Source organism: Thalassophryne amazonica, chromosome 6 (assembly GCF_902500255.1).
Source record: "Thalassophryne amazonica chromosome 6, fThaAma1.1, whole genome shotgun sequence".
In the NCBI taxonomy this organism is placed as follows: domain Eukaryota; kingdom Metazoa; phylum Chordata; class Actinopteri; order Batrachoidiformes; family Batrachoididae; genus Thalassophryne; species Thalassophryne amazonica.
The window spans coordinates 100,738,856-100,751,611 of record NC_047108.1 but is presented as its reverse complement, the minus strand read 5'-3'; the positions used below and the strand labels follow the sequence as shown (position 1 = coordinate 100,751,611).

The following is a 12,756-nucleotide window of genomic DNA, read 5'->3' as shown; positions in this document are numbered from 1 at the left end:
CAGAAAGTGTGCAATTATTTAAACAAATTTGGGCAGTTGCATAAATTTGAGCACCCTTGTCATTTTATTGATTTGAATACATTTAGCACTAATTATTGGAACACAAAATTGGTTTGGTAAGCTCATTGACCCTTGTCCTCCTTACACAGGTGAATCCAATCATGAGAAAGGGTATTTAAGGTGGCCATTTGCAAATGTTTCCCCTTTTTGCATCTCTTCTAATGAGTGGCAACAAGGGATCCTCTAAACAACTCTCAAATGACCTGAAAACAAAGATTGTTCAACATCATGGTTTAGGGGAAGGATACAAAAAGCTATCTCAGAGATTTCAGCTGTCAGTTTCCACTCCGAGGAACACAGTGAGGAAATGGAAGACCGCAGGCACAGTACTAGTTAAGGCCCACAGTGGCAGGCCAAGAAAAATGTCAGATAAGCTGAAGCAAAGGATGGTGACAACAGTCAGTCAACCCACAGACCTGCTCCAAAGACCTACAGCATGATCTTTCTGCAGATAGTATCTCTGTGCATCGTTCAACTATACAGTGCACTTTGCACAAAGAGATGCTGTATGATGCTATAATGCAAAGGAAGCCTTTCTGCGTACACGCCACAAACAGAGTCGCATGAGTTATGCTAAAGCACATTTGGACAAGCCAGCTTCATTTTGGAATAAAGTGCTGTGGACTGATGAAACTAAAATTGAGTTATTTGGACATAACAAGGGTCGGTATGCATGACTGAAAAAGAACACAGCATTCCAAGAAAACACTTGCTACCTACAGTAAAATTTGGAGGTGGTTCCATCATGCTGTGTGGCTGTGTGGCCAGTGCAGGTACTGGGAATCTTGTTAAATTTGAGGGTCACATGGATTCCAGTCGATATCAGCAGATTCTTGAGAACAATGTTCATGAATCAGTCACAAAGTTGAAGTTACGCCGGGGCTGGATCTTTCAACAAGACAACGACCCTAAACACAGCTCAAAATCTGCTAAGGCATTCATGCAGAGGAACAAGTACAACATTCTGGAATGGCCATCTCAGTCCCCAGACCTGAATATCATTGAAATTCTGTGGTGTGATTTTAAGCGGGCTGTTCATGCTCGGAAACCAACAAACCTGAAATGGTCCAAAATACCTTCAATCAAAATCCAGACTCTCATTGGAAGCTATAGGAAGTAAATATTGATGAATATTTGAATATAAATATTGATGTATTTTTTCTGTTGGGGTGCCCAAATTTATGCACCCTGTCTAATTTTGTTTAAAGAATCATTGCACACTTTCTGTAAATCCTATGAACTTCATTTCACTTCTCAAATATCACTGTGTTTGTCTGCTATATGATATATTTAACTGAAATTGCTGATCCAAACAATCAATGAGTTATAAAGGAAAATCATGGAAATCATCGGGGTGTCCAAACTTTTACATACAACTGTATGTAACTGCTGAGACAAGTGAATGTCTCTGCACATTCATCACTTTCAGTACAGATTCTTAGGACTGTCCAGACCTGACCAGACCTGACCTTTGAATTAAAGCATACATTCTACACTACAAGCACATCTTGATTGTGTCATGTCAACTCCAATGCAGTGGCGCACAGAGGAACGATTATCAAAAGTTGTGTCACTGTCAAACGACTGGTGGATTGGAGTGGACATGTTCCATTTTTATGTTGAGATGGTCCTCAGCAGGACGCAACTGGACAATCGGCTGACAAGGGATGTGTCCATGGATGGACAGAAACTGATCAGCTGTGTAAGCCTGAATTAAAAAAAAAAATCAGATTATAGTTTCTTTACTGTTATTACTAAATTTGAGTATTTCAAACCTCAATTGAGTGTTTTTATGTGCTCAAGCGGGAACATTTGTTTGATTTGAGAAACAGGAAGGACGTTATTTCGGTGGCACTGGGCGGAAGTTATCTTTACGAGTCACATTGAAGAAGAAAACTAGTCAGATTGAACTAAGGTAAGATTACGGTGTTCATTAAATAAATTCAGCACTTGTATTTATGCAGTCGGATAATTGAAAAATATTTGCGACCTTTTTTTGTTAGGTTCTGTCGTCACCGTGACTGTCGTTAGCCCCTCCTGTACATTAGCCAACATGTTGAACGCCTATCACAGTGCAGCCACAACATTATTTAATAATTAATATTAATAGTTAATATTTGTTAGTGCATTCGTTCATGAATTTCAGTTTTGCTATGATTAACAATTTGAAGGACTTTAACCGCCGTGTGAATGAAACATGGCTCCAACCAAAATGAAAATTACCCTAAGGGTTTAATGTAAAAATGCGGCAGTTTATTAAAGAATTTTAATATGATTCACCCAAGTTATAATATATGAGTTTAACAGTCAATCTGTGATTATTTTGCAGTATAGAGATGAACGATCACTAGAGCAGCATCGAGCTCCTTTCCGTGATATTTTCGTCCGCCATCTTGGGTGAGGAATAGTCACCATTAGGGTTGCCACCTTTCAGAAATGAAAATAAAGGACGCCCACCACGGCTCCTCAGGGCTTCTACCACCACCGAAGGAGTGGTATATTTAATTTTGAAAGAATTTTAGCCATACTTAAAGATTTAAGTGCTTTATTAACAAAAAACTGTTAGTAATAAATTGTGCAGTCACTGAAGTGTGCAATAATAAACAGAAAATATTAAGGAAAACAGACCAATAATTTTAATATTTAATGTGAGGACATTTTTACTTCAAGAGGAAATATAAAATTCTTGTTTCCCTGCAGTTTGCCTTGTACCCATTGCCACTAACACTGTCAAGCCAGGGGTTTGACTCTTCCCACTCACGTCAGTACATTTGCAAATGTTTTTGCTTCTTTGGATTTGGTAGAGTTTCCTCACTGCAGGACTAGACAAGAGGTACAGAGATGACATTAGCATCCCTTAATATTTCCTGTGTTTTATTTTGTTCGTTATTCAGTTTTGGTGAGTGTATGTGGGACATTTATGAAAATACGGAACAATTTACATCCCGTATTGATTCAATGCGGGACGTAACAATTCATTGTCAAATATATAAGAATTCTGTATTTTAAGGGTACTGGTGACAACCCTAGACACCATTGTGACATGGATGTCACATGCAGTTCCATTCAAGAACCATTAAATAAACCTGTTGCATATTATACAAATAATGAATGTTTATGCATGCAGTGGTAAGAATGCTTCACGAGGTGAAAGATGGAATGTTCCATCTTTCACCTCATGAATTAGTCTTACCATCGCACGATTGAAAAAGCATTCATTATTTGTTTTATATGACACCTAAAATAGATCATTGTCGTTTGATATTTTATTAATTTATAAACAGGAGAAAAGGGACTTAAATTTTGGTGTGGTTCCAAACAGTCCAACACAAACTTTTTATAGCAGTCAATCCAAAATTGTTCTCAACTTGCAAAAACAGTCAGTCAGGTGTTCAAAAATAATCATGATGATGTACTCTGTACCGTGCATTGACTTCTTTGTGTACAAACTCCTGTTTGCTTTCCTCAGTCCAGTGAAAAATCGCGACAGAAATTTATCAGGCTCTTCATCCAACAATGCTTCTATTTAAGCTAGAGGCATCCCAGCGAATACTACACATGCCTACAGATGGCTTGTGGATTTTTGTGTGTGTGTGTGTGTTAGAAGAATTAGCACTGTCAATAAACGTTTGTCATCTAAACAAAACCTGCCATGTTTTTTAAGCTAAGCGCCGTCGCCGCTAATGTGAGCGCACGAGGCGTACAATGGTACAACACATATGGAACCAAATTTGTACGCTAAATGGAACCAAAATTGCACAGTAAATGAGTTGAATGTTCTATATCATGTGACATACAAGCCACCAGTCAATGACATATGAAATCAAATGACAATGATCTACAGTGAGGAAAATTAGTATTTGAACACCCTGCGGTTTTGCAAGCTCTCCCACTTAGAAATCATGGAGGGGTCTGAAATTTTCATCTTAGGTGCATGTCCACTGTGAGAGCCATAATCTAAAAAAAAAATCCAGAAATCACAATGTATGATTTTTTTATAATTTATTTGTATGTTACTGCTGCAAATAAGTATTTGAACACCTACCAACCAGCAAGAATTCTGGCTCACACAGACCTGTTAATTTTTCTTTAAGAAGCCCTCTTATTCTGCACTCTTTACCTGTATTAATTGCACCTGTTTGAACTTGTTACCTGTATAAAAGACACCTGTTCACACACGCAATCAGTCACACTCCAACCTGTCCACTATAGCAAGACCAAAGAGCTGTCTGAGGACACCAGGGACAAAACTGTAGACCTGCACAAGGCTGAGGTGGACTACAGGACAACAGGCAATCAGCTTGGTAGAAGACAACAACTGTTATGATTTATTTATTAGAAAGTGGAAGAAACACAAGATGACTGTCAGTCTCCATCGGTCTGGGATTCCATGCAAGATCTCACTTTGTGGGGTAAGGATGATTCTGAGAAAGCTCAGAACTACACAGGAGGACCTGGTCAGTGACCTGAAGAGAGCTGGGACCACAGTCACAAATATTACATTAGTAACACATGATGCTGTCATGGTTTAAAGTCCTGCAGGGCAGCAAGGTCCCCCTGCTCAAGCCAGCACATGTCCAGGCCTGTTTGAAGTTCACCAGTGACCATCTGGATGATCCAGAGGAGGCATGGGAGAAGGTCATGTGGTCAGATAAGACCAGAATAGAGCTTTTTGGAATCAACTCCATTTACCATGTTTAGAGAATGAGAACAACCCCAAGAAAACCATCCCAACCGTGAAGCATGGGGGTGGAAACATCATACTTTGGGGGTGCTCTTCTGCAAAGGGGACAGGACGACTGCACCGTATTGAAGGGAGGATGGATGGGGTCATGTATTGCGAGATTTTGGCAAACAACCTCCTTCCCTCAGTAAGAGCATTGAAGATGGGTCATGGCTGGGTCTTCCAGCATGACAATGACCCCAAACACACAGCCAGGGAAACTAAGGAGGGGCTCCGTAAGAAGCATTTCACGGTCCTGGAGTGGCCTGGCCAGTCTCCAAACCTGAAAGATTTGGAGAAGATCTGTATGGAGGAGTGAACCAAAATCCCTGCTGCATTGTGTGAAAACGTGGTCAAGAACTACAGGAAACTTTTGACCTCTGTAATTGCAAACAAAGGCTACTGTACCAAATATTAACATTGATTTTCACAGGTGATCAAATACTTATTTGCAGCAGTAACATACAAATAAATTATTAAAAAATCATACATTGTGATTTCTGGATTTTTTTTTTTTTTTTTTAAGATTATGTCTCTCACAGTGGACATGTACCTAAGATGAAAATTTCAGACCCCTCCATGATTTGTAAGTGGGAGAACTTGCAAAATCGCAGGGTGTTCAAATATTTATTTTCCTCACTGTATGGTTAATGGGCATGTTTACAATTGGTACATATTTCAGAATAACCAGTGTGTGCTGATATTATTTGATAGCCTGTAATTCTAAGATGAGTGTCAGCTATACAGTTTTATTTGTTCAAATACTGAACATTACTTGTCATAAACCTTTTAATTGCTAAGTCTAGTGTTGCATAATAATTTGTCAAACTCATTGTTTTATGTTAGTGCAATTGAATAATGAAGAATCTTAAGTACTTTTACCAACGTTTATATGTTACCCCAACCCTTGATGATGATTAGTCATATATTATTAAATGTAAAACTTAAAGAAGAATCCTGTGCTGAGCACCGAGGGCCAGTGGCCCATTCACATTTTTTTACAGGCTGAATCCCGTAAAAAATGATATGTTTTATTGCTAGATATAGATAGACCCTAGATATTATTTCATTGATAATGAAGTAATATCTAGGGTCATCTATATGTTTTTTTTGGGTGTGTGGATAGATGAGAAACTGTCTTGGAGAGAACATATTGATCATGTTTGTAAAAATAATAACCAAGTCAATAGGAATCAGAAGCAAATAAGATATTTAATACATCACAAATGTCTTTTAACATTATATTATAGTTTAGTTTGTCCATATTTAAGTTATTGTAATATTGTATGGGGAAGTACCTTTGCAACTTGTATAAACAAAATATTTCTTCTACAGAAAAAATTTGCTCGAATAGATACTTATTCGAAACCTTGTGCTCCAAGTGCACCTCTGTTTTTTAAATTGCAGCTCTTAAATATTTTCCATATAAACATTTTCTTGACTTGTACATTTGTTTTCAGAGCTCTCTTTTCAGTGGCCTTCCTTCATTAAATATTATTTTGTGCACAACCATCAAATTCATAATTATCCGACCAGGCAGGCTGCACATTTGCATTTACCTTTACTTAGAGCGATTCATTATCAGCATCACATCAGATATCATGACGTTAAATCTTGGAATGATAATGTACATCTAGTGAATCCATCTATTACCTTGTATATGTATAAAAGTGGACTAAAAGCGCAGATCCTACAGGAGTATTTACAATGATTTGTTTTAATCTGGAAAAAACGGTGTAATTCTGTTGTATTCTGTTATGTTTGCTTTGTTTGGGAGTGGATTCTTTATAAGCCTTTTGGCTTCCACCACTCCCTTGCACATTATTTATATTGTATTTTTTTCTCTCTCCCTCTCTCTTTTGTTGTTTTATGTATATAGTTATTTTGTGCTAAATAAACAAATCAGACCAAAATCAAAACCTCCAATTTAATCTTTGCATTTGTCAGACGCTTGGCAGTTTACAGCAATAAAAATTAACAAGTGCGACAAGATGAAATTTCACATCAACTGATGAAACTGAGATGTAATGTGTAGATCTCAGCTTTTTGCTGAGCTGGAACTGAGTGCAGGAGCCCTCACTGATCTTGATCTATCGGCAGTTCCAAAGGTTTAAATGTTCATGGACTGTATTTTTATAATGCTTTTTTATTTGAGGCTCAAAGCCTTTTATAGTAATATGTCACCCTGCCCCACCCTCTCACACACGCACACACACTGATGTCAGGGTGTTGTTACTGTTACAGTGTTGAAATACATGAAGGGAAAACTTAAAACTTAGATTTTGACCTGAAATTTGTTCTGCATTCTCCAAAATATTATTTTAATGTATACTAATGTATTTAATAAAAAATGGGGAATCTTAATTTTTAACGTTTATTACCTCCATCAACGAACTTGGGCAGATGTCATGTTTTCGCCCCTGTTTGTTTGTTTGTGTTTGTGAACAGCCCGTAATCCACAGTTTTTCATATATCCTCATGAAATTTTATACAGAGGATTCATATCCTGATAAATCCTAGGATATTGGAAAAATCCTTATCCTTTAACATTGAATGAATTTTCAGAAATTCATAACTGAAGAAAAAGGTCAAATTTCTGTAATATTTGAAAGCGTTATGTACGATCGACTGACAAAGTTTGATATGGATCTAATCCAGATTACAGATATTGTGACCATTTAAGATCCGAAATCTGTAACTTTCAAATAGGTGGTGATATGTTTCAGTAGGCCACTGAAGTTTTTTAAAATGGCAACTTTCTGGCTTTAAGAAACACTATAAGAAATCAAGAAAAAAAGATTGTGGCAGTCAGTAACGGTTACTTTTTTAGACCAAGCAGAGGAAAAAAATATGGAATCACTCAATTCTGAGGAAAAAATTATGGAATCACCCTGTAAATTTTCATCCTCAAAACTAACACCTGCATCATATCAGATCTGCTCGTTAGTCTGCATCTAAAAAGGAGTGAACACACCTTGGAGAGCTGTTGCACCAAGTGGACTGACATGAATCATGGCTCCAACACGAGAGATGTCAATTGAAACAAAGGAGAGGATTATCAAACTCTTAAAAGAGAGTAAATCATCACGCAGTGTTGCAAAAGGGGTGGTTGTTCACAGTCAGCTGTGTCTAAACTCTGGACCAAATACAAACAACATGGGAAGGTTGTTAAAGGCAAACATACTGGTAGACCAAGGAAGACAAAGCGTCAAGACAGAAAACTTAAAGCAATATGTCTCAAAAATTGAAAAATGTACAACAAAATGAATGGGAGAAAACTGGAGTCAACGTCTGTGACCGAACTGTAAGAAACCGCCTAAAGGAAATGGGATTTACATACAGAAAAGCTAAACAAAAGGCATCATTAACACCTAAACAGAAAAAAACAAGGTTACAATGGGCTAAGGAAAAGCAATTGTGGACTGTGGATGACTGGATGAAAGTCATATTCAGTGATGAATCTCGAATCTGCATTGGGCAAGGTGATGATGCTGGAACTTTTGTTTGGTGCCTTTCCAATGAGATTTATAAAGATGACTGCCTGAAGAGAACATGTACATTTCCACAGTCATTGATGATATGGGGCTGCATGTCAGGTAAAGGCACTGGGGAGATGGCTGTCATTACATCATCAACAATAATCAACAACAATCATTAAACAAATATGTAGGACTGCTTTTTTGCATTTACGCAATATCTCTAAAATCAGAAAGGTCTTGTCTCAGAGTGATGCTGAAAAACTAATTCATGCATTTATTTCCTCTAGGCTGGACTATTGTAATTCATTATTATCAGGTTGTCCTAAAAGTTCCCTAAAAAGCCTTCAGTTAATTCAAAATGCTGCAGCTAGAGTACTGACGGGGACTAGAAGGAGAGAGCATATCTCACCCATATTGGCCTCTCTTCATTGGCTTCCTGTTAATTCTAGAATAGAATTTAAAATTCTTCTTCTTACTTATAAGGTTTTGAATAATCAGGTCCCATCTTATCTTAGGGACCTCGTAGTACCATATCACCCCAATAGAGCGCTTCGCTCTCAGACTGCAGGCTTACTTGTAGTTCCTAGGGTTTGTAAGAGTAGAATGGGAGGCAGAGCCTTCAGCTTTCAGGCTCCTCTCCTGTGGAACCAGCTCCCAATTTAGATCAGGGAGACAGACACCCTCTCTACTTTTAAGATTAGGCTTAAAACTTTCCTTTTTGCTAAAGCTTATAGTTAGGGCTGGATCAGGTGACCCTGAACCATCCCTTAGTTATGCTGCTATAGACGTAGACTGCTGGGGGTTCCCATGATGCACTGTTTATTTCTCTTTTTGCTCTGTATGCACCACTCTGCATTTAATCATTAGTGATCGATCTCTGCTCCCCTCCACAGCATGTCTTTTTCCTGGTTCTCTCCCTCAGCCCCAACCAGTCCCAGCAGAAGACTGCCCCTCCCTGAGCCTGGTTCTGCTGGAGGTTTCTTCCTGTTAAAAGGGAGTTTTTCCTTCCCACTGTAGCCAAGTGCTTGCTCACAGGGGGTCGTTTTGACCGTTGGGGTTTTACATAATTATTGTATGGCCTTGCCTTACAATATAAAGCGCCTTGGGGCAACTGTTTGTTGTGATTTGGCGCTATATAAAAAAATTGATTGATTGATTGATCAATAAATGCACAAGTTTATGTTGATATTTTGGACAATTGAAAGGATGTTTGGGGATGATGAAATCATTTTTCAAGATGATAATGCATCTTGCCATAGAGCAAAAACTGCAAAAACATTCCTTGCAAAAAGACACATAGGGTCAATGTCATGGCATAGGGTCAATGTCAATGAGCAGATCTGATTTGATGCAGGTGTTAATTTGGGGGATGAAAATTTACAGGGTGATTACATAATTTTTTCCTCAGAATTGAGTGATTCCATATTTTTTTTCCTCTGCTTGGTCTAAAAAAGTAACCGTTACTGACTGCCACAATCTTTTTTTCTTGATTTCTTATAGTGTTTCTTAAAGCCAGAAAGTTGCCATTTGAAATGACTTTAGTTTTGCACACAAAGATATTCAAAGGTCAAAATCCACATTTTGACTATGTCACTGTTTTGGCCCCTTTAACCCCTACCCTAAAAAGGGCCCTAATTTTCCACCAAAGGGATCTTTGGATAAAAAAAACATAATTTTTGTCTGTTTGGACAATACATCTTCCCCTAAAAAAAACTTCAGTGGCCACTGAAACATGATATATCACCCCCTTCTATAAACCATTCCACAGTTACAGTCTATGGCTCTTAAATTTAATATTGAAAAGCCCAGTTGGTGTACAGTATGCATTATATCTCAGTCACAAGTGTCTCAGTGCGGATTTAGAGGATATTTGATTTTAACATTGAAAAGCCCTTTTGATCCATATTTTGTATTATATTTTAGCTTATGAAAATCCGCTTCTAACAGGACTTAGACCTTAATTTTCTTTTCCAAGGTAAAAATTTGTGGAATTGGAAACTAGTGTTGGTGGAGGTTTGCACTCTATGAGCGCGGTGCTCTAGTTTTTGATGCAGTTGCCATGTATAATTTTGGTGCTAAAGAGCATAACTGATTCTGGTTGTATAGAATTATGTGTCACACCAGGCACACAAGGCTAGTGTCATGTACTTTCTGTGTTTTCAGAGAAGAGAACAGGCAGCTGGTTCCTGATGACTCTATTTGGTTGATCATTAGCAATGTTCACGTCTAAGGTTGTCCCACGACTCCCCCTATTACGTACAGCCACATGTAAGTATCAGCAAATTAAACAGATCTATTTTAATGCCAAAAAAAAAAAAAAAAGTACTCCAAATGCAAGTGTTTGTACCTGAGTAACGTAAATAAATGTTTCTGTCCATCAGGTGCATTTCAGACCCATGTAGAAAATCTGAACAGGAGTGTGCAATCAGTGCTTCCCGCCTCCTGCTGTTCATTAAAGCAGAAACCAAGAACATACTCGACAGCAGCAGACAGCGCATTCTCTTCTCGATGGGTCCACCTTGAGCCAGACCTGGACGAGGCTCTTGTGCCTCGTAAACTGTCACTCAGTCCCCTGGAGACCTGGCTGTCCCTGCGCTACTCACTGCCTCCTCTGCCAGAGGCTACTCAGCCTCAGCTGGAAGTGCAGCTCCTGGAGGAGAAGATGCTGCCCCCGCTTTCTGCTCCCGCTTTGGTGGAGGAGGATGGCACAGCCACGCCTCTTTCATGTAAGAATGTTCTGAAGATCCGGCGGCGGAAAATGAACCGGCACAGATACAAGAAGCTGCGAAAGCGGACGAAATTCCTGAGGAAGAGAGTGGAGGAGGGCAGGGGGAGAAGGAAGCAGGTGAGGCTTTTTTCAGGGGGGTATCAGTTTTATCACATGGACCAGATTAATGAATGTTCTTTGTTAACTTGAATACTTCACGTGAACATTGCGCAAACAATTAAAAAACACTGAGTGTCAGTGATTGCGTCAGTGCAGTGCATCACAGCGCAGCTCATCTGAACAATTATGACGAGATGTTAAATCTATAAAAACATAATTTGACAGCTACTCATAAGAAGGAATGAACATGCAACTGTTTAACCAAGTTATTACAATATAAACATTGCAAATGATTACCTTTTAGACTATTCCAAATGTGTTCTCCACCTCATGAAGCACAGGAGAAAGAGAGAGAGAAAAGCTACAGCTGAAATGGTCCTTTGTGATTCCGGTGTCGCAGACCAAAGGGTCCCTCCTAAAAATCAGCCCGCCCTTCCTTCATTGTGCATGTGTCATTTTGGAGCAGCAGTACATCACAGATGACCACTTTGTTTCTGCTTAAAACTGCACTCGTCATCATCTGTCTCAGCGACAGGCATCTGAAGCTTTTGTACAACAACCATTTCCACATAAATTCAGCAATAAAAGACGGAGGAAGCAAAGAGAGCGCCGAAGCCATGACGAGCTGCTCCTGCTGCGTTCACTGCTCCTGTCATTTCAAAGCGTCACCGATTATCGCCTCGTTTCTGCTTAAAATGGCCTTGTTTCTGCTTAAAACTGACTTTAGAATGATTTAAGAGGTTTTACCTTGTCATCTGGAGCTGCTGTGGTCCCAAATGACACATGCACAGTGGAGCAAGGGTGGACTGATTTATAGGGTGGCATGGTGGCAGTGAAAGTCGAGGGTCTCGACAGGCCAGACCCGGGCGGCAAAGCCTAGCTCTGAGGGCGCAGAACGTCACTTCGCTGTGGGGAAAGTCCTATATAAATAGTTAGTTATTAATATTATGAATGAATGTGATTTTTCGGTATATAAGTGACACTGGGGTACAAGCCACAGGACCTCCTGAACTCGTTTAAAAAAAAAAGTAACTTATTTTTATAGATTTTACTCAGTTTGATAATGATCTGGATATTCACTGTACATGTCGGTCAGAGTTAAATAGTTGATTTTCACTTTCTGTAAAATTGATTTAATTATCAACTGGTGTCAGTGTACCTGCATTTGTCATCTACAGAAGCTATTTGAAGCTGATCTGAAGAGAATCTGGAAGCGAGCCGGACTGAAGAACCCACCTGAGGGCTGGATCACACCAAACCTCTATATTAAAAATTATAAATCTAAATCAGACTGATAAACGGTAACAGCGCTGCCTCGGCTATGTCGCCTTCTTGGTAATGATCAGTTTTGGGCTGTATGATGTATTTTACACACTGCAGTTAAAACACCTGCTGCTGTCTGTGCTTCAGGATGTGAAGCTTAACTGAAACCTGTTTCAGTGAAGGAAAAACATTCTCTCTCTGTACATTTTTCTTGAATTCCATTATCCAATAAAGAGCTGTGTCAAAGTCAAGATGTCTGTTTTTTAAGAAAAATAGGATTGTTATTTCACTTTTTGTACTGTAGATGGCAGCATTGAGCAGTCTGATTCATCCCTAAATGCCGTTGCTATGTGTCTTTTCTTTAATATATATAAAAGCAAGTCCCTGGGGCAGGTAATGGTCTT

At 38.9% G+C, this 12,756-nt stretch overlaps 1 protein-coding gene across 3 annotated transcripts; it reads left to right on the top strand.

The window, feature by feature from the left end:
• Positions 1–1,865: 1,865 nt before the first annotated feature.
• On the top strand, positions 1,866–12,756 carry aurkaip1 (aurora kinase A interacting protein 1). Of its 3 annotated transcripts, none has more exons than XM_034172956.1 (5): positions 1,866–1,975; positions 10,426–10,530; positions 10,644–11,107; positions 12,268–12,390; positions 12,746–12,756. In XM_034172956.1, exons 2-4 carry the CDS (start codon positions 10,479–10,481, stop codon positions 12,382–12,384), a joined length of 633 nt encoding a protein of 210 aa, XP_034028847.1. In that variant the 5' UTR covers positions 1,866–1,975; positions 10,426–10,478; the 3' UTR covers positions 12,385–12,390; positions 12,746–12,756. The 3 variants fall into 3 exon arrangements, with proteins under 3 accessions (XP_034028847.1, XP_034028846.1, XP_034028845.1); XM_034172955.1 differs by lacking the exon at positions 12,746–12,756 and adding an exon at positions 12,500–12,574; XM_034172954.1 differs by lacking the exons at positions 1,866–1,975; positions 12,746–12,756 and having other exon boundaries at positions 10,421–10,530; positions 12,268–12,603.

What these genes read in the sequence shown, in the direction of transcription:
- aurkaip1 (XM_034172956.1), top strand. Translation starts at nt 10,479, where the DNA reads ATGTTCACGTCTAAGGTTGTCCCACGACTCCCCCTATTACGTACAGCC. An exon ending in CCTATTACGTACAGCCACAT is followed by an intron (nt 10,531 to 10,643) that starts GTAAGTATCAGC and finishes TCTGTCCATCAG; the next exon opens with GTGCATTTCAGACCCATGTA. An exon ending in GCAGGGGGAGAAGGAAGCAG is followed by an intron (nt 11,108 to 12,267) that starts GTGAGGCTTTTT and finishes TGTCATCTACAG; the next exon opens with AAGCTATTTGAAGCTGATCT.